General features: G+C 47.9%; 3 protein-coding genes across 23 annotated transcripts in view; 1 reads left to right on the top strand and 2 right to left on the bottom strand.

Moving 5' to 3' along the window:
- Positions 1-11,084, bottom strand: part of Ewsr1 (EWS RNA binding protein 1) — a 28,676-nt gene extending 17,592 nt beyond the window's left edge. For 2 of the 12 annotated variants that reach the window (XM_040746766.1, XM_040746767.1), the window contains exons 1-5: positions 10,910-11,056; positions 5,832-5,868; positions 5,642-5,693; positions 3,569-3,692; positions 3,062-3,079 (exon numbers count right to left, since the gene is read on the bottom strand). In XM_040746766.1, coding sequence (XP_040602700.1) covers positions 3,062-3,079; positions 3,569-3,692; positions 5,642-5,693; positions 5,832-5,868; positions 10,910-10,922 — 244 coding nt within the window. In that variant the 5' untranslated portion in view covers positions 10,923-11,056. Of the gene's footprint in view, positions 1-3,061; positions 3,080-3,568; positions 3,693-5,641; positions 5,694-5,831; positions 5,869-10,909 lie in introns of all 12 variants that reach the window. The other 10 variants (XM_040746770.1, XM_040746772.1, XM_040746771.1 and 7 more) reach the window with 8 other exon arrangements.
- Rhbdd3 (rhomboid domain containing 3) lies at positions 10,847-17,395 on the top strand. 6 transcript variants are annotated; one of them, XM_040746783.1, is made up of 9 exons: positions 10,847-10,864; positions 11,632-11,781; positions 12,224-12,430; positions 14,120-14,157; positions 14,466-14,655; positions 15,344-15,727; positions 16,459-16,621; positions 16,709-16,993; positions 17,075-17,395. In XM_040746783.1, exons 5-9 carry the CDS (start codon positions 14,508-14,510, stop codon positions 17,250-17,252), a joined length of 1,158 nt encoding a protein of 385 aa, XP_040602717.1. In that variant the 5' UTR covers positions 10,847-10,864; positions 11,632-11,781; positions 12,224-12,430; positions 14,120-14,157; positions 14,466-14,507; the 3' UTR covers positions 17,253-17,395. The 6 variants fall into 6 exon arrangements, with proteins under 6 accessions (XP_040602717.1, XP_040602718.1, XP_012967942.1 ...); XM_013112488.3 differs by lacking the exon at positions 10,847-10,864 and adding an exon at positions 11,236-11,372; XM_013112490.3 differs by lacking the exon at positions 10,847-10,864 and adding an exon at positions 11,425-11,526.
- A 199-nt stretch (positions 17,396-17,594) lies between these two features.
- Emid1 (EMI domain containing 1) overlaps positions 17,595-19,193 on the bottom strand; it is a 52,844-nt gene continuing 51,245 nt past the window's right edge. For 4 of the 5 annotated variants that reach the window (XM_040746780.1, XM_040746779.1, XM_040746781.1 and 1 more), the window contains one exon: positions 17,595-18,274. In XM_040746780.1, coding sequence (XP_040602714.1) covers positions 18,147-18,274 — 128 coding nt within the window. In that variant the 3' untranslated portion in view covers positions 17,595-18,146. The remainder of the gene's footprint in view (positions 18,275-19,193) is intronic. The other variant, XR_005877670.1, reaches the window with a different exon arrangement.

Genomic DNA, 19,193 nt, shown 5'->3' with positions numbered 1-19,193 from the left:
TGTAAATGAACTAGACAGGAGACAGTGCTGTTTTTTGTTGTTTGCTAGCAGATTTTCCTAATCAAATTTCTCAACTAATTCACAAACCCCCTCAAAACGGGAAATAAATAAAGTGTTCCAGAATGAGAGGTAAAAGGTACTGGGTTAAGCACTAAAATCTGCCATCTTGACAACAGTACATTACATGAATTATCACCACAACCTTTCCTGTTATTACATTTTTGCCTTCCTCATAATCAACAGGCTCAAGTAAATGATGTAAAAGCTAAGACCAAATGCCAGGGTTCACATCCAAAGAACCACCCAATTCTTACTAAAGTCAAAAATTATTTCTGATCATGGGTGTATATCTGTGATACCAACATTCCAGGATCACAAATACCACAACAACCTGGGCTATGGGCTATACAGGAGAACCTTGCTTTAAAAACAAAAAACAACAAAACACTACACACACACACACCCAAAAAAAGGAACTTTACCATTTAAAACAAGTTTTGAACTAAGACTACTTAATTTAGTTTTATATTTAGCTGAGTATCCAAAAAACAAAACAAAACACCCCTACTAAAACTGAGACAATATCATTAGATTGCTCAGGCTTGATTACTGCAATCCCTTTTTTTCTACCTCAACTGCCAGATTTTGGATTAGTCATATACCACCAAGACAAGCTTCAACTTGTTTTTGTTGAAGTAGGGTTTCACTATATAGTCCAGGCTGGCCTTCAACTCAGATAGGAGCCTGCCTCTATCTCCCAAGTACTGGTATTAAAGGCCTGTGGTACCTAGCTCAAGTTCTTTTTGAATCTATTTGTAGCACATAATCCCTTCTTCTCAAACATTCCAAAGAAACTCTAAAATTATATACAAAACAGTAGCTCCTGTCTAAACTGGTGAAAACCAATAAAAATATATTTCACAAAAGGGCCCTAAACACTTTGAGTTGGCCTGTTGTTCAGATGAAACTGTTTTTTTGTTTTGTTTTTTGGTATTGCTTTGGAGGTTGTCCTGGAATTCGCTTTGTAGTACAGACTGGCCTGAAACTCACAGAGATCTGTCTGCCTATGCCTCCTTCCAAGTGCTGGGATTAAAGGTGTGCTCCACCACCACCTGGCTGAAATGGGATGTTTTTGTTTTATTCTGTAGTGATGGGGATAGAACCTAGAGCTTCACATACATGCTAGGAAAGCACTCTAACATTGAGCCCTATGTTGTGAGATAATCTTTTTTGTACACCACTAAGCGTTGCTGTTTTACCTTGCCTGCCTAGGTACCTTCTGATTGGTTTAATAAGGAGCCCAACAGCCAATCACTAGGCAGGAGAGGATAGGCGGGACTTGCAGGAAGAGACAGGAACTCTGGGAAGTAGAGAGGTGTGATTTGCCAGCCAGAAACAGGAAGTGTACTGAGCCGAGATAATGAGCTATGTGGTAGAATGTAGAATAATATAATCTGGCTAATTTAAGTTTTAAGAGTTGGGAATAAGCCTAAACTAAGGCTAAGTGCCATTTGGGAGCCGGCAGTCCAAAGAAAATGCAAGTACAGTCCTATATAGTTAAAAGGTCTTTGCAAAGTTTTAAAGTTATATAGTTATAACATATATAGTACTCATTGGGGGGGGAGGTGTTCTTGGTCCTGCCTCAAGTGATGTGACAAACTGTTGATTCCCCATGGGAACCCTCACCCTCTGTGAGGAATGGATGGGGGTGGTGAGGAGAAGGGGGGAGCGGGAGGACAAGAGGGAGAAAGGATCTAGGATTGGCATGTAAAATAAGACTGTCTAATCTGTAGTACCCACATAAGCACCCAAGCAAAATGAACAAAAATCAACAAAATGATGAGACTAACAGCACATCTAAGTGTCTTCTTCAAGGAAAAAGGTGGTAAGAAACACTACAAAGAAATTTTGTTTACAGTGAACAGTAGAAATCACAGCCTAAGAATTGCTTGACGCAAATAAGTGAGAAGCTTCATTTAGAATACCAGAAGAGAACAGTGTATTTCTGTGCACCCTCCCCCCCTTTGATAATTATCCACTGACATTTATGTGTAAAGGCAGTATGAGGTTCAGAAAAATGTGCCTGGATCCAGCTCCCTACCTACTGGCTCCTACTTAAGCTATAAGGGTTAATTTTGGTTCCTAAAGCCGAAAAGCAGTTGACAGAAGTGAGAAATGAGAGGCAAATTAGAATCACACAGTGTGCACAAACTCCTATTACCATGCAACATAGATAGTCTGGCTCACCAAAGGCACCGTTTCCTGCTTATGGAGCTCTATACTCGTGGGGCTCACTATCAGGACTGAGCTTTCTGGTCCACTTAAAAAATCACTGTTATGACCTTGCTAAAGAGTTTGTTTCAGTTCTCACCACACCTGCACTAGGTTAGATAAAACTTCCATCCATGCAAATTCTTCCCATGAAATACATGACAAAGAAATAAATGCCAATTATTTTTTCCTGTAACTAATATTGTTCAGATAGTTGGAAGATAAAAGTCTTTACATTTCCAACACTTATATCACACAGTACCCTACAGCAAAATAAATGGTCACAATTTTCACATACTCTATATAATGTATTCTTAGACCAGCTTTCCTTTTTAGTGTCTTGGAGTGCTATTTTAACACTGTCTTAAAATAATTCATTAACACTTAAAACAGAAAATGGATTAAAATAACTTATAACACTTAAACAGAAATAAAATGTGCCTGTACTATACAACAGACAAACACACACATGCAGGGTGGCAGTCTGTTCCTTTAAATAAATCTAATCATGCAATCTAGCCTTTAGGGAACAGGGAAAATCAGTTGGCCTGATACCCTGGGAAGGCAAATAAATAATGCTAACAAAGGCTTGACTAAAGTCAAGTTCAATAGCCAAACCTTCCCCCATGGGTCTGCAAATGCACCTGAAGCAGCTCTTCACATGAGCACCTCTGTGTGTGTTGTTAGAAATTCTGGGGTTTAAACACATGAGAACACCTAAGGGTTAACATTACAGGGTTAGACAAGATGGAAAGCATTTCCCATGCAAGAATGAGCAGGATAGTCAAACCTGTACTGGTCCCTTCTACTGTGGAAAGCACAAAACAAAAAGTAGAGGGTACACTATCAGATGAAGCAAACAGATGTGAAAACCATTTCTTTTCTTTCTTTCTTTTTTTTGATACAGGGTTTCTCTGTATTGCTTTGGAGGCTGTCCTGGAACTCGCGCTGTAGACCAGGCTGGCCTCCACCTGCCTCTGCCTCCCAAGTGCTGGGATTAAAGGCGTGTACCACCACACTGAAACCATTTCAAAATTTAAACAGTTCAGTTTAAGAAGGCTCATTCTTAGCATCAGCACAATCTTTTATATTAGCCCAAAATTGTTGTATATTATACATAGTGTATAAAAGTTGTTTCTTTTGGAACTTATTCCACCCACACTCTAACGGATAGCCCCTAAAGGAGAATTTAAGGGGAAGGGAAAAATATTTTCTAAAATAAAAGATCCCCAGATGTCAGTATACAAACCAGAACATACACCTAACTATCACCAAGTCTCTTGAAGGCTGGCCTTACCAGTTGGAGGCTGTCCATAAGAAGTTGCATATGCTGTCTGCCCATAGGTGGCAGTGGTCTGAGCCTGGGTATAGCTGACATCAGTAGGCTGTCCATAGGTTCCATAGCTTTGTTGCCCATATGCCTGCTCCAAAGAAATGCATGCAGTACTTCATAAGAGAATTTTGTATTTTAGAAAAATAACAAACTGATTTATTAATTCATAAACTGGAGAATTGAGCAGAAAATACTGGTTTAAAGAGAAATTATAAAAATAAGACAAATAATCTTAAAAATCATGAATGTCCAGAGGCAGGCAGTCTGTGTGTTCAAGGCCAGCCTGATCTACAAATCCAGTTCTAGGACAGCCAGAGTTGTTACACAGAGAAACCGTCCCGTAAAATCAAAAATAATAAATAACTGCTTAAACAAACCCATTCATGTTTTGTTAAACCTAGACACAAAGAAGTTCTTAAAAAGTAACTAGGCAAATTCTTAGTTAACCAAGCTTAGCAAAATGCTCTCAAGAGCAACATGGACACAGGTATGTAACAAACGAACAGAACAAAATGAATACCGAGAAAGATAATGAAGATTCAGACAGCACCTTGCCAGATTTGAGAACCAGATTTTCAACTTGATACAAAAATACATGCTATTAACTCTAGTTCAAGAAAGTGAACCAGAACAGTTCACGTTCTTATGATTGTTAGTTAGTATATCAAAATTACTGCTTTTAAACTTGGACATCAATTTAATACCTAAAATCAGATAAGGAATGAGTTGTTCTTTCAGATATTTACATGTTCACATTGTAGACTTATTTGAAAGGCAAATTAAATGTAGAATATGACTTCCAATGTTTCCATAGTGGTTAATATCAACTTCTTGGCATGATCATTTCAGAATTAGAGGTCTTAAAAAAAAATTATTACGAGCCAGGCGTTGGTGGTGCATGCCTTTAATCCCAGCACTCGGGAGGCAGAGGCAGGCGGATCTCTGTGAGTTCCAGGCCAGGCTGGACCGACAGCCTCCAAAACAGAGAAACCCTGCCTCGTAAAACCAAAAAAACCAAAAAAATTTTTTACTATGTAGTTCTGGCCTGGAACTTGCTATGTAAACCAGGCTGGCCTCAAAGTCAGAGATCCACTTGCCTCTGCCTCTCCGTGTTAGGATTAAAGGCTTATGTTACCTTTAATTAATTAATTCTTGATTATATATATATATATATACACAGACACACATACATACAGTATATACTTTCTAGAATCAGTTACCCTGGGCTTTTTGAAATATTGGCAGCGGGAGCAGTGTTATTACACATTCTACCAATGAACCTGGCTCCCAACTCCTGGCTAATCCCCCCCCCACTCAAATATTTCTGCAATCTACCACCGAACCCCAGCTCCAGATTTTTAAGTAATCACTTGACTGGAAGGGTGCATGTGTACGTACCATGCATGGTGTATATGTGGTGGTCAGAGAACAACTCAGGAGTTGGTTCTTTCCCTTGTAAGTGGGACTCGGGGGAAACAGGTTGTCGGGCTAGGTGGCAAGCACTGTTTTCCAAGGAGTTATCTCTTGCCCCTGGTCTATCTTTTTACACAGACTTACATACTGGCAAAAGCTGAGGAAAAGTAGCTGACTCCACTTGTCAATGTGCAAACACTATCAGGTTACATAACAGCTACACAATGTAATTTTCTCATTGGCAAAAGGTCCTAATATGATCTTCCTTTGAAGAATTACGATGACTAAATTAAGCATAATAAAATATGTAGAAAGACCAAGACTGCAATGAGATACTTTGAGCCTAGGAAGTAGAAAGAAAGAAAGAAAGAAAGAAAGAAAGAAAGGCCTATTTCCAGCTTTAGGTTTCATTTACAAGAAACCCTCATTGTAAAAGATTAAAATTACAAAGTTTGCTTTTTATTTTTTTTAAGATTAGACAACACCACTACTAGTAACTTGTATAATTTTTTAAAAATCTTTGGCCTTTCAAGTATTGGGATTAAAGATGTGCACCCCCACTGCCTGGCTAAACTGAAACATTTTCACTGAAAACATAACCACACATCCTATCTTTGGGATTACCTGGGTGGTCTGTGCATATCCTTGAGTTGGCTGGGCGGTGTAAGCACTGTAGCTGCAAAAAGAATTAAACATGAGAAATGAATATAGAACATTCCGATTGTGCTACTATATCCTTTACAATTACAAAAGGCCTCATAATCTAAAACATTAATGGTGGACAAGTATTAATTATTGCAGAAGGCTGACTTACCCCTGCTGGGCTGCAGCTTGGCTGTAGGTACTGTAATCTAGAAGAAACAAACAAACAAAAAAAGCTCAATTATTAGCACACACAAGGAAGGGGGTTGAGACAGAGATAGAATTCAGGCAGCAAGAATTATTTAAATTGTTTAGAGTGAACCTATGTGCACATATCATCTCTCAACACCAAACCAAGTTAAGCCAGTTAAATGTATAAAGTCTGAATATGGCGCTAGCTAATGAGGTGTAGATCAGTTGAGTTGGCAGGGATACCTTGCATATCCTGCATATTCCCACGACCATAAACCCATCTCAACCACCAGCTATCAGTTCAAACACATTATCATTACCTTAAGGCTAACAGAAACTAAGACCACAAAACAACATTAACTTTACAGTCATATAAAAAGGAACTATGCAAAGTATTGGAATCAGACAGGGTTTCTCTGTGTATGTTGTTCTAGTGATCCTGGAACTCACTCTGCTCTGCATGGTGGCCTCAAATGCAGGGATTCATTTGTCTCTGCTGTCCCCTCCCACCATGCCCAGCGTTTTTGTTTGTTTTTGAGACAGGGTCTCTCTACATAACCTCAAACCCAAGAGATCCATCTGCCTCTGCCTTCCCAGTGCTGAGATTACAGGAGTCAGCTACTATCAGCCCTTTTCACTTTAGCAAGAATAACCACAATTCCCTATAAAAGTAACAATAGAATGACAAAACCCACGATAACAGTTATTAAATCTAAAAAGGGCCTGCTGTCAGAGTAACACAAAAAGCTAGAAACCCCAGGGAAGCCAAGGCAAAGGATGGGAGTACATCAGCGGTTGGAACACATGCATATTCCCACGACTATAACCTGGCATTTGTGGACACCCTGGGTTCCAACTCCAGCAGCATGTACACATAACTGAAGCCAAGCTAACAAAAGCCAAAAACTGGCAAAGATGAGAAAGCACTTAAAAGGCCGAGAAAAAAAATCTAGGTTCACTATTTTCATTTCCTAAACCTTAAACAAAAATGTTTTCAACTTTAGAAAGCCACAAATTTTCTTCTCTGTAAATAAGTTCGGCTGTCATTTTCTTTCTCATATGAAATTTATACTACATCAAAAGGAATTAGCCCCGTGAGGTAGCACACACCTTTCAACCCATCACTCAGGAAGCAGAGGCAGGTGGGTGTCTGTTTTAGGCCATCTTGGTCTACATAGTGCATTCCAGACAGCCAGGGCTATATATATATATATATAAAAGACCCTGTCTCAAAAACAAACAAAAAGGGACTAAGTCTAATCTATTTGGGTATCAAGTAATGAAAATTAATGCCTAAATTTTATTTTTTTCTAGTCTTTTTCGAGACAGTTTTCTTTGTGTAACAGTCCTGACTGGAACTTACTTTGTAGACCAAGTTGCCTCTGCCTCCCGAGTGCTGGGATTAAAGGCATATGCCACCATTACTTAAAAATACCTAAATCTTCAAAGCATCACTTAATTAAAGTTATCTAAGTTTTGGGGCATTTTTTTGGTAAGGCAGAGCAATTTTCTTTTGTTTGTTTTGTTTTTCAATATAGGCTTTCTCTATGTAACAGTTCTGGCTGTCCTGTAACGTAGATCAGGGTGGACTCAAAGTCAGATCCATCTGCCTCTGCCTCCCAGGTGCTGGGATTAAAGGTGTGCTCCAATACTGCGTACTGAGCGATTATTTTTAAAAATAACTACCTAAGCGGGGGGTTGGGAAGTGGGGGGGGGGGGGGTGGCGATGCATGCCTTTAATCCCAGCACTCGGGAGGCAGAGGCAGGCGGATCTCTGTGACTTCCAGGCCAGGCTGGACTGACAGCCTCCAAAACAATACAGAGAAACCCTGTCTCATAAAACCAAAAACACCTAATTATCTCTCCTCTACAAGAATACATATCTTCTTTGGTGTTCAAAGACAGTACTCCCATTAAGACAGAACAAAGGGTCCTTTCTTTTCCAATCAGAAAGCAGTCAGTCCATAATTCAAAAGCAACAGTTGACAGCTTTCTTCAAGAAAGGGATCTTTCAGGCTTTGGTGGTGTAGGCCTTTAATCCCAGCACTCGGGAGGCAGAGGCAGGTGCATCTCTGCGAGTTCAGAGACCAGCCTCGTCTACAGAGCTAGTTCCAGGACAGCCTCCAAAACAACACGGAGAAACCCTGTCTCGAAAAACAAAACAAAAAGAAGGGGATCTTCCCCAATCCGAGCAATCCAAAGCCTGCTTCACAGTATCCTGGGCAAAAGCACTTTCCTGAACTTATCTCTTAAAAGTCTCATGTCTTCTCTTTCTACCTTTTTGCACCTTATTCATCTATTTTCCTTCTTCTAGAACGTTAATTCCAGAGCCCAATTATCAATGTCATCAATAAACTGCCCAAGAGAGATCTACAACAACAACAACAAATAAATGCTCAACAAAATCCTGAAGCATTTTCAATAATGCTCCACTGTTTTTTTTTTTTTTTGAGACAAGGTCTGACTACTTATCTGGCTGGCCCTAACCAGTTATGTAGAACCAGCTAGCCTCAAGCTTGCTGCAGACCCCATACCGTGCTCTCTCTACAACTAAACACTGACTCACAGGTGTGTGCCACCTTGCCTACTGTTACCTTTTGCTCCTTTGCTTTTTGAGTCAGGGTCTCACTACGTAGCTCCAGCTATCCTGGAACTATGTAGATGAGGCTGGCCTCAAACTGCCTCTGCTCCCCAAGCTCTAGGATTAAACTGTGACTGGCTACATTCTTTATATAAAATATTTTTAAATATTCCTTCCATGTAGCATTTATAAAATATACCAACAAAGCATCTAAACCCAAACATTGAAACCTTCATTTTGCTGAGGTTTCTGTGTAAAAAAACGATTTTTGAGTCACTGGCATTAAGCTCAATGTTTACAAAAGACTTATACAAGAGCAGTTACATAAAATTGGCAAAGCTGATACAGAACAGCTAACCATCTCAGATCAGTGTGTGAAACAGGAGGATTTGGTGGGCTAGGGGCAGCAACCACCACCCTAACGCATACAGTACACAAGCCTCCTATTGTGTCAAACATGGCGCTGAAACAATGGTCAGATCATTTAACAATTGAAAAATGCCCAAAATAGTTAAAGAAGCAGGCAAACGGGCTATGATGGGTGGGGAGGGCAAGAATGCTGGTAATGTTTACTTCATGTTCTGATGGTTATTTGGGTACTATAATTCTGCTTTATTGGACATACTCTGTAGGCATGCCCCCCCCCCACACCATATTTCCTAAGGCAGTGCCTTACTCAGCAAAGTCACTAGCCAAGCTGCAGAGATGTGGAGGTTTAGGCTACATAATGTATTAGAGCCAACAAGAGTAAATTCCTTGGGACCAAAATGTTTTAAGGGCTGAAGAGCTCAAGAGCCACCTGCACCCCCACCCCCAGGGTTTCTCTGTGTAGCCCTGGCTGTCCTGGAACTCACTCTGTAAGACCAGGGTGGCCTCGAACAAGAGATCCATCCAGCTGCCTCTCCGGGACTAAAGGCGCCCCCCGCGGCCAACACCACCCGGTGTCAAGAAAACTTTGCAAAAGGCTATTTTCTAGGAAAGGACATTAAGTCCTAAATAAGGTTCCCTCAGCTGGGACAGGGCTGAAAAAGCAGCGTAAGCTTTTAACTCGAATATAGTTCATGGTGGTTGGTTATCAGCAAACAGGATTTTAACGATGACTAAAAAGTAGCAATTATCTATCAAGCAAAAATCTGCAATTGCCTTGTTTGGCTTTAGTGGGTAAGAGAAAGCTAGAATGCCCATCGAAGAAGCCATTTCCCATCAGGATGCACTGGGCTGTAGTTTCTCTCAGTCTCTCTTAGGGACACTTTTGGTAGCCTGGTATCAAAAGCCAGCATTTACCTGTTTACTGACTACATCGTTGGAGTCAACAAATTGTTATGCTGGAACCTTTCCCAAGCACAAATTAAGGACCCAGAGCTTTTCCTGTCCCCCCCCCTCGACTTCTCCTACTGCCTCCAAAGGCCACATATCAAATCCCTAATTCCTCCAGAGGCAAACAAATCGCCACCGCGCCAGATAACCGTGTAGCAAACTTGCTGGTGCTAGGCTACACTCATTCGCTCATTAAGGACCACAACATCCATCACATCCTAAGTTCCCACGGCAGACTTTTTAAAGTCGGCTACCGGTCTCTTTTCCCTGGCCTCGATAGGGCCAAGGAACGAGCCTGCTAGCTTAATGAGCAGGTCTACAGAAACGCGTGGGGGTGAGGCTTTCTGCTTCTCCTGGATCAAAAACGCTAGAAATTCCTGGTTAAGATTCTGCTCTCGGGATCCAGGCGGCCTTGTTACACAACCGATGCCCGCGCCGTAAAGCCACTGCGTTTTTGGATAAGGACGGCGGTGGAGTTAACACATGATAAAATCCAAGCCTCCGAGTGGGGAGGATGTAGATTTTGGGGCCCACGCTGGGCTCGGGGCTGGGAGCCCTCCAGGGTGCAGCCCGGCAGCGCCGAGGCTGGCCTGGAGGATAATGGGGCTCCTACTCCCGTGCCGGCGCCCCTCGGCTCACACGTTCGCGACGCCTTTGTGTTTGTTTTTAAACCTCACTCTCTACACAAGAAACACTTGCCCTCAGGCTAGCAACGGCCTGGAGGCTACAGGGGCCACCGAACGCGGCTCCGGCAGCCGCCATCCGACCCCTCGCCTCACGCGCCCTCGGGGTGACGGGCTCGAGGCCCAGGCGCGGTCCCCTTTGGGCTTCGGAGGCCGTAGGCCCCGCCCACGTGGCGGGAGCCCCGGAGCACCCACACCGACAACCGCCACACAAAGGAGGCCAAGGCGAGCCCCGCACGCCCCGGCTACCGCGCGGCCTTCGCGCGCAACGCGGGCGCCGGAAGGTTCCAGAACCAGCCCGCCTGGTGGGGGAGGGGAAACGCGGACCCCCCCGCCCCGCGCTCGTCGGGTCGCGGCACGAACCCCAACCCTTTTCGGCAGCTCCACCCAGTCGTCTCTGCCATCCCCAGAGACGAGCGCCCCTCAGTTTGAGTGAGCCAGCCGTCGCCAGCGCGACCGCGCAGCCACTCCACTCACCCGTGGACGCCATTTTCTCTCCTTCCTCCTCGTTCTCTCAACGTCCGTCTCCCTCTCGCGTTCCCCCTAGGCGCCGCACTGCGCAGGCGCGAAACCCGCAACCCCGGACGCTACCATAGGCCCAGGCCACGGGGGTGGGCGAGGAGGTTTGAGGCAGTGATAGTCCGGGTCTTCGCTCCCGAAACCGTTGGCCCAATCCTCTCTAAAGAGCCGGACGTGACGCGCGGGTTAAAAAAGAAAACACCTCGGGTGCCAGCGCGCTAGTGAGCGAGTGTCACCAACAAACCCGAGGGATCCTCGGCACGAGGCTTGGTGGTTTGGAATGGTTACGCCCGCCGGCTCTAGGGACCGTCTCTAAAGAGCCTGTCCTGGAGGGAGACGGAGGCTGGCGGGAGGGCTGGGGGAAGGGATCCCGGCCTGGAACAACTGCTGACTAATCGGCAGGCGGGATCACGCGCCCGGGGTGCGCGCAGTGGGTTTGGGGCACCTAGCTCTCGGCCAGGAGCTGGCGGCCTGACTCCCCAGGCGGGCCCCGCACACGGCCTTCCAGGGGACGGGGGAACCTGCTTCTGGGGACCTTGGGCGCGTGGCCCGAGAGGGCGGGGGAGGGGCCGGAGGTCGGTCGGCTGGCGAGGGAGGCCGGGAATGCGGCGGCCGGCCCCAGTAACCGTCGGGCTGAGAAGCCCTGTACTCGTCCTTCAACCAGTACCCTGTTTTAACAGAAAAGGAAACCTGGCCCAAGAAATCGAGCACTTTCCCCAAAGTTACAAAGCTGAATTCGACCCAGACCCCGGGACTCCCCCTCCGTGCACCACCCGGAAGCATCTTCCCTGTTCTTGAATTCCCATCCTGCCCTCCTGGCTTCCGATCAGGTAGGCAGGGTGTGATGGTGCATATCTAAGAGGGCTCTGACGAGGGCTGCGGAGGGACTCTGAAGCGGATTGCTTGCGTGTGAAGGTCTTTTTTTAAGAGTTACACCGTGGACAGACTAAGACGAACAGTAGCATGGCTGACGTGGATTCCGAAGAAATCGGGGCCCATGTGGGAGAAGTAGGCGTGTCACACCTTTCTAAGGATGGGAGTGGTTTCCTTCGGATTCCCTGGCGAGAGGCGGGGAAGGGAGTGGGGAGCTGGCTGCGTGGCCGCCGCCGGTGTAAACTCACTTCCTCAGGTGGGAGGTCCGGGCACCCGCAGTCTGTTGACTAGGGACTTACCGTGAAAAGCTGCTGCTGCTGCTGCTGCTTGTGTCGTGTGCTAGGAGCAGCAGCTGAGTTCATGACTCGATTCTTACAAGTTTTATGTTATTAATTAAAGATACGGTTGGAGATAGCGGCTCAATGATACTGCTTGCCTAAGATGTGTGGGGCCCTGGTTTCCATTTCCAACAACCAGAAGAGACTGGCCCCGGGGACTGGGCGCCCAGTTCTTTGCGTCTATGGACCAGTCCCTTAGTGCCCAGGGATGGAATGATTGTGAGAAGGTGCAAGAGGAAGCTTCAATATAGGTGACCCTGTCTCCAAGGTAAGAGTGAAATTGACATCTGCCTGCTTTTCTAAACCCAGTACCTCAGGTCAAGGACAAGTTCACCCCAAATTCCAGAGTTCACCCCAGCAGGACCGGGGGCCAAGCTAATATGTCTTTCAATGAACACATAATCCCTTGAATATGTGCAAAGAGTAGTAGCCTGACGAACCTGGAGAGGGAGCCTCCATCCTCCTTTATTTTTATTTTATTATTATTTTTTTATTTTTCGAGACAGGGTTTCTCTGTGGCTTTGGAGGCTGTCCTGGAACTAGTTCTTGTAGAACAGGCTGGCCTCAAACTCAGAGATCTGCCTGCCTCTGACTCCCAAGTGCTGGGATTAAAGGCATGTGCCACCAACGCCCGGCTCATCCTCCTTTATTTCAAACCTCTTGGGAGAAAAGTCAGACTTTGCTCATTAGGGTAAGATTCACGATGTGGGAAGGGGGCATTTGAGAAAAGGGCACTGCAGGCAGAGATCCCCACATTTTCCTGTAGGAAACTGGCGTGCGCAGGGGAAGGCCTTGGCAAGGAGGCTAGCTAGGTAATCAGTCTTCCTTCCTACCCTGAGTCATCCCCGTAGGAGGCTTGAGAGGATTGCTGGGGAGTGATTGCACGGCCTGAAAAAAAAAAAGAAAGGAAACAATGTCTGCTCCCAGAGTGTAAGGAGACCCTGAGTTGGGCCATGTGGGGAGGGGGAGGGGGAGGGGAAGGAAGAGGGGAAGAGATGAAAACCAGGTGCAGCCGCCAGAACAAAGAGAGCTGGTAACCAAAATGGTTGGGTTATATAGGGAACAGCCATTCCCTGGGCTGGAGGAGTTCGGGGAGGGGGTGGAGCATGCTAGCCAGCAGGGCCCGGCAGGGACAGAGGGATTGCAGGGTGGAACCTGATATGTTAAATAGGCAGCTCAGCCTATTTAACATATCAGTTAGGTTTGAAATCTAACTGGAAAAAAACTTGCTGCATGGGCAGGGAATGACTGGACCAGCTGGGCCTTCACGTGTAAGCTATCTGTGCCTCCCATAAGTAATGAGGTGGTCCTTTGGGTTTATTGAGAAAGAGCTGGGGGCCAAACCAGGTGCGATGGTGTAGATTTGTGACCCAGTACTCAAAGCCTAGGCAGACACAAGATAATCTCACATTGCAGGCTAGATTGGTTTCTGTGTTGACTTTGACTTTGTTTAAAACAAGCAAAACTTAAAAAAAAAAAAAAGAGAAAGCTGTGGGCCTCCAGTCTTTTCCTTTCTCTTATGATCCTGGAAGCAAAATGTGCCTTAATCACCATTTCACAGACTGGGAAACTTGTCCTCGAACACACAACAGAGGGCTGGAGCAAACACCAGGGCCAGGGCAGGGAAGAAATAGTGCCCCAGCTCTGAACCACTTTGTAAGGCTTGGAATAGGGACTCCTGTAGCCCATTCCAACCCTAAGCTGCTTGTCCCATTGGTGGGCCTCATGAGGACTCTTGGTCAAGGGCACCTGAGGCCATCTGGACTCCCTGCGGCCGGGCACAGAAAAGAGGGAGGGGGGGCGTGCCATCTTTTTGGCACTGGAGGGCCACAGTTCAGCTTTGCTGGCCCTTATCTTCCTCTTCAGTGCCCACCAGACTCTTTTGTTTTTTTGAAACTGACTGGTTTTTGAACTCAGTATGTAGCCAAGACCTAAATTTTTCTTTTATTCTGTTTAGAGCATTGGGGAGCAGATCCAGGTGCCCATGTATGCTAGGTAAGCACTCTCCCACTGGTCTGCATCTCTAATGACCTTGTATTCTCGAGTGCACTACCACACTGGCCTGGTTGGGACATTGTGCATGGCCCCTGACCACCCCAGACACGTGGGCAGGCAGGATAGGAAGGTGGCTAATAAGCACATAGGTTGGGGCTTGAGCCCACCATGGCCACACTACTGGACCTGCCTCTGCTGGCTCAGTTTTCTGCCTCTGTAAAATGGGACCATTGGTAAACTAGTTGAGAGGGAGTGAGATAAAAGCAGCAAGAATAACTTGTTACTCTTTGTTTGTTTGTTTATTCCAGTATACAGCCCCAGGACCGCTGTTGACTTCCATCAGCCAAACTATGCATGCCTGGGACTCTCCTGGCTCAGTGTCCCGGGCACTGCCCCTTGCTTCCTCAGTCCTGATGCTCCTGATGAGCTGCCTGTGGTTATTAGGGGCTGGCCCCAGCCTCACATTGGCTCCAGAGCAGCTGCTGGACCCCTGGCAGGGTGAGGACCAGCTGCATGGTCCTTGAAGGATGCTAGAGATTTACTCTGGGGTCTGAGATCAGTTAGTGGAATTAGTGTGCAGCTTGTGGTGGTCACAAGGATAGGACTCTGTCCCAGGCAGGTTAGCCTGCAGACATGCCCAGCTTGTCCACAGTCAAGGAGGGCAGAGTCCTGTAGAAGGTACAGAAGGTGTGATTGGAAGCTGTGGGCAGGAGTTCTGACAACATCCCTTTCTGACAGCTTTCCCTAGAAATAAGAACTAAAATTTTCTGCCAAACATGTACTTCCCACAAAACCTCCAGTTTACATTTGAGGAACCCAAATGATGTTCAGAGAGGTTAAGCAATTTTTCTAAGGTCACGCAGCTCTGTGGGAGTGAAGAGGTTCTAGCAGGCAGTCCCATTAGAACTTGTGCTATTAACCAGTGCAAAAAAGTGACAATAGCGTCATTGTACTTGGGCCGTAGTACCACTTGGTATCTGGTTGCTAGTGAGAAGACTGTGTGTTGGTTCCCATCACTGTAACTAGAGAGTATCTGTGGTGTCGAGAAAGAAGCCTTTGATCCCCTCTACCAGTGATTAGGTAGTGACACTTGACATACTGGCTCCCGGGCAGGGGAGGCTGGCTACCAGGTGGCCCTCGTAAAGGCTAACCCATCCCTCTAACCCGGCGCCCTTCTTGTTCCCAGTGCACCGGCTCCTGACCCATGCTGTGGGCCACACGGCTCTGCCGGGCCTGCTCCTGAGCCTGCTGCTCCTGTGCACGCTGGGCTGGTGGCAGGAGTGCCATCTGGGCACTCTACGCTTCCTACACAGCTCCGCCCTGCTTGCCCTGGCCACTGGGCTGCTGGCTGTGCTATTGGCAGGCCTTGGGATGTCCAATGCAGCTGGAGGCTGTGGATACATGCCTGTCCATCTGGCCATGCTGGCAGGGCAGAGCTACTACCCTGGATGGCCCCAGGGGACCCTGCCACCATGGCTGCTCCCATGGCTGCTGCTGGCCCTGACCTTGCTGCTCAGCTCTGAGCCGCCCTTCCTACAGCTCGTTTGTGGCCTTCTTGCTGGACTAGCCTGTATCCTTTGCCTGAGCCCAGGAACCATGTGGACCTGCGGCTGGGCCTCCGGGGTACCTCGGAAAGAAACGGAGTAAGGAGACCCTGCCCAAGCAACGTCAGGTGTCCTAAAACCTGCTCCTGGCACGTCTTTCTCTAAGCCATGCTCTGGGCTGACGACAGGGTTCATGGCCACAAGGAGGTGTCCTTATAATCAGAGGACCCCACGGGATGCTTGGGAGAGCTGAAGGGACCCTAGAAGTCATTAACCTGGATCCTGTGTGAAGGTGGCAGCGGAGAGGAAGGCTCAGAGCGGGAGTGAGCCTGGGCTTTTGGGAACTGAGGGCCAACGTGGGGCCCATGGTCCAGGTATCTTTAAATGTAAACTTTGCTCCCAAGATATGGGGAAATAGCCACCAAAGAGAATAGGCTGACCATACAACCCTTCAGGCACTCGCAGGGGACCGTTTCAGAATGCAGACTCCAGCTGCTTGAGTCTGGCTGACAGTAGGAGGTCCTGTCTTCAGGCACACAGGGTTATGTAATGGCCAGGAAAGTGGGGTTTGGGGAAGGCACACTGTTCTCTGGCTGAGTACTTTCAGGTAGGCAGTTTCCTTTTGTTTTCAGCTTCAGCTGCTCATGTGGTCCTGGGGGATGTAGCAAGGGGAGACACATGAGAATGTTCAGCACATTCCCTTCCCCCCAGTTCAGTTTGGTTTTCCTTGACCTGCCGCCCTGCCCTGGGCAGGCAGATGCTGCGGGGGCCTTCCGGTGGCTGGAGCTCTCAGAGCGGAGACTGCAGGTGTTACAGAACAGTGTCCTTTGCAGGGCTCTGGCCCGGTGCTGGCCACTAAGGCTCCTCCCCACCCCAGGCAGTCTGGCTGACCTGCCTGTCACTTATCCTGCTGGAGTAAGGTAAGGGTGATGCCCGGGGTTCAGCATTGGAGGGTGGAAGTTGCGACAGTGGCTGGCTGCGCAGGCCACCCACCTCTCTCCCTACAGGCCTGCCACCCCTGGATCTCCTTACCTTGTTTCCCCAAACTCCTGGTCTCACAGTGATGGCTCTGCCCAGCTTCCACCAGGCCTGGGGCCTGTGCAGCTCCCATGGAAGGACTCAGAGAGGGGCTTGGCCTGGGCTGCATCCACCTTTGCCCCAGGAACCCCGATGTGGGCAGCCCTAGACGAGCAAATGCTACAGGAAGGGATCCAGGCTTCACTTCTTGATGCCTCAGTTCAGGGTCCCCAGAACCCGGTGTGGTTGCCCAAGTCCTCTGTGTCTTCTCTCCGGTAAGACAGGGTGGGCAGGGGTGCGGCTCCTGATGTGGGAGTTACGCTGCCTGACATTTCTTCCTTGTCCCCACATCACAGGCTGCAGCAGCTGGAGCACATGGGATTCCCCACTGAGCAGGCCGCAGTAGCCTTGGCAGCTACAGGGCGTGTGGAGGGCGCAGTCTCTCTCCTGGTTGAAGGGCTGGTGGATACCGAGGCCCTAGTGACCGAGGGGAGGAGTGGTCCCGCCCACTGCAAGGGCACTGGGCCCTCATAGTCCGAGAAGAGAGTAAGGACTTAGGCTTGGCCTGAGTCCTTGCCCAGTCTACTGTGGGCTTGGGAGCTTGAAGACATCCCTGGGGGCAGGAGTAGGCCCCAGAATGCTCTGCTACTTTATAAGAATAAAAGTTTTCAACCTGGCCTTCTGAGTGGCAGTTGTCCTGTCTGGCTCCTCCGTGTTGGCATCAGGGAGGATAGGGAGTGAGTGAACAAGCAGCGAATGAGCGGCTGGTGGCAAGAGGGTGACTCCTGGTGTCTAGGACCACAGGGCTCCTGCCCCAGTACCCTCAGCCTAGGTGGACCCTTCTGGCCGCAGCACACACAGACCAAACTGGCAGGGTCAGGCAGGAATGTTTATTGTCCAATACACAGCAATCCATGCATGGCATCCGCAGCAGGTACTTGGAATGGGGGTCCCTTGTACACATCCATCCCCACATGGGACACCGGGGAGTGGGGTTTGGGTAGAACTGACAGAAGGAGTACCAAGCATTCAGTCAGGGATTAAGCAGTCTGCACTCAGATTAGAACTCAGCACCAGAAAACAGGACTCTCCAAGGTTTGAATGAGGGGAACTGAGACTTCTGCCTCCATCCTTGCATGTCTGCAGGGCCAGGCAGAGTCCCAGGTCCCTATGTTAGAAGGCTGGAAGACCTCCACCTGCCTGCTTAAGACCTTGTCTGACTTGTCGAGCAGGCTTCCCCAGTCCCTGCTTAGTCTGTACATACAGGCTGTCGTCACTGAGACCTGCCTGCCTACTGCTAAGGCCAAGATGGCACAGGGGTCCCTGAGGATATTCATAAATAGGAACTGGCAATCTCTGGAGGCAGCTGGCCAAGTCCAGGCTAGGGGAGGAAGTCTGGTGTGGAACCCTGAAGAGTCACCACCATCCTCAGCTCCTCTCGTTGCGTCTCCTGGGGGTCACAATCTGGTAGCTGGTTGGGGGTCCTCCCCTCTTGCCTCGAAGGAGGCTGGGGGTACCTGTGCCATCGGGTCCTACCCCCGATCCCAGCTCTGGTTCTGCCGGAGGGAATAGGAGAGAAGCTATGTTAGGGGGGCATTCACATGGGGAACCCACTCTTAGCCCTGGGAGGTAGCTGGGTACCCTGGCATCCTAGAGACAGAGCTGTGGGAAATAAGGGTACTGAAGGCTGATTAGTACCTCCCCACAACCTCTGAGCCCGCAGCCCAGAGAGAACTCCTGGCCATCCGACACCCGATTTGTCTGATGGGGTGGCCAGGCTCACCACATTAACGTTTGGCATACGGATAACACTCCCTAAGTAATCAATTGTTTGAGGCTTCATTTGGAGTGAAGGTAAATTCTGCATCATCCAAACTTCACAGCAAGTAAACTGTTAGGGAAGAAACTTCCTTTTTCCTTGGGTTACAGCACCATTTGGAGGAAAGGGCTCAGTAGAGTCCGACCCCAGTTGTCTGACTTCTAAAATCAGGGACATTTTCAGATAGACTCTGAGGCCCTATGCGGCATCAACAAAGACTGAAATCAGTTACCAAAGGAGTTGTGGTGAGATCTGCCCTGATCTGCATATAAGCCGAACCCCAAGCATAAAACATAGCATGCAGCCGGACGTTGGTGGCGCACGCCTTTAATCCCAGCACTCGGGAGGCAGAGGCAGGTGGATCTCTGTGAGTTCAAGGCCAGCCTGGTCTACAAGAGCGAGTTCCAGGACAGCCTCCAAAGCCACAGAGAAACCCTGTCTCGAAAAACCAAAAAAAAAAAAACCAGCATGCTTGTGTTCCCCACTCCCCAGGAAAACTAACAGCTTTCAAAATCCAAGAAGGAGCTCTCTTGTCCAGGAAACCCACAGTATCCTTTGGTAGCCCCTAAAGCCTGGGAGGAGGTCAGGGTAGGCTATTTTTCTAGTGAGGGAGAGCCTCATGATAGGTGCTTGGCCAAGCCTTCCCCTGTTTAGGA

The sequence above is a fragment of the Mesocricetus auratus genome, unplaced genomic scaffold (genome assembly GCF_017639785.1).
Source record: "Mesocricetus auratus isolate SY011 unplaced genomic scaffold, BCM_Maur_2.0 Super-Scaffold_100006, whole genome shotgun sequence".
NCBI lineage: Eukaryota > Metazoa > Chordata > Mammalia > Rodentia > Cricetidae > Mesocricetus > Mesocricetus auratus.
Note: the sequence above shows the minus strand (reverse complement) of the source record. Positions and strands in the feature narration are given on the sequence as shown.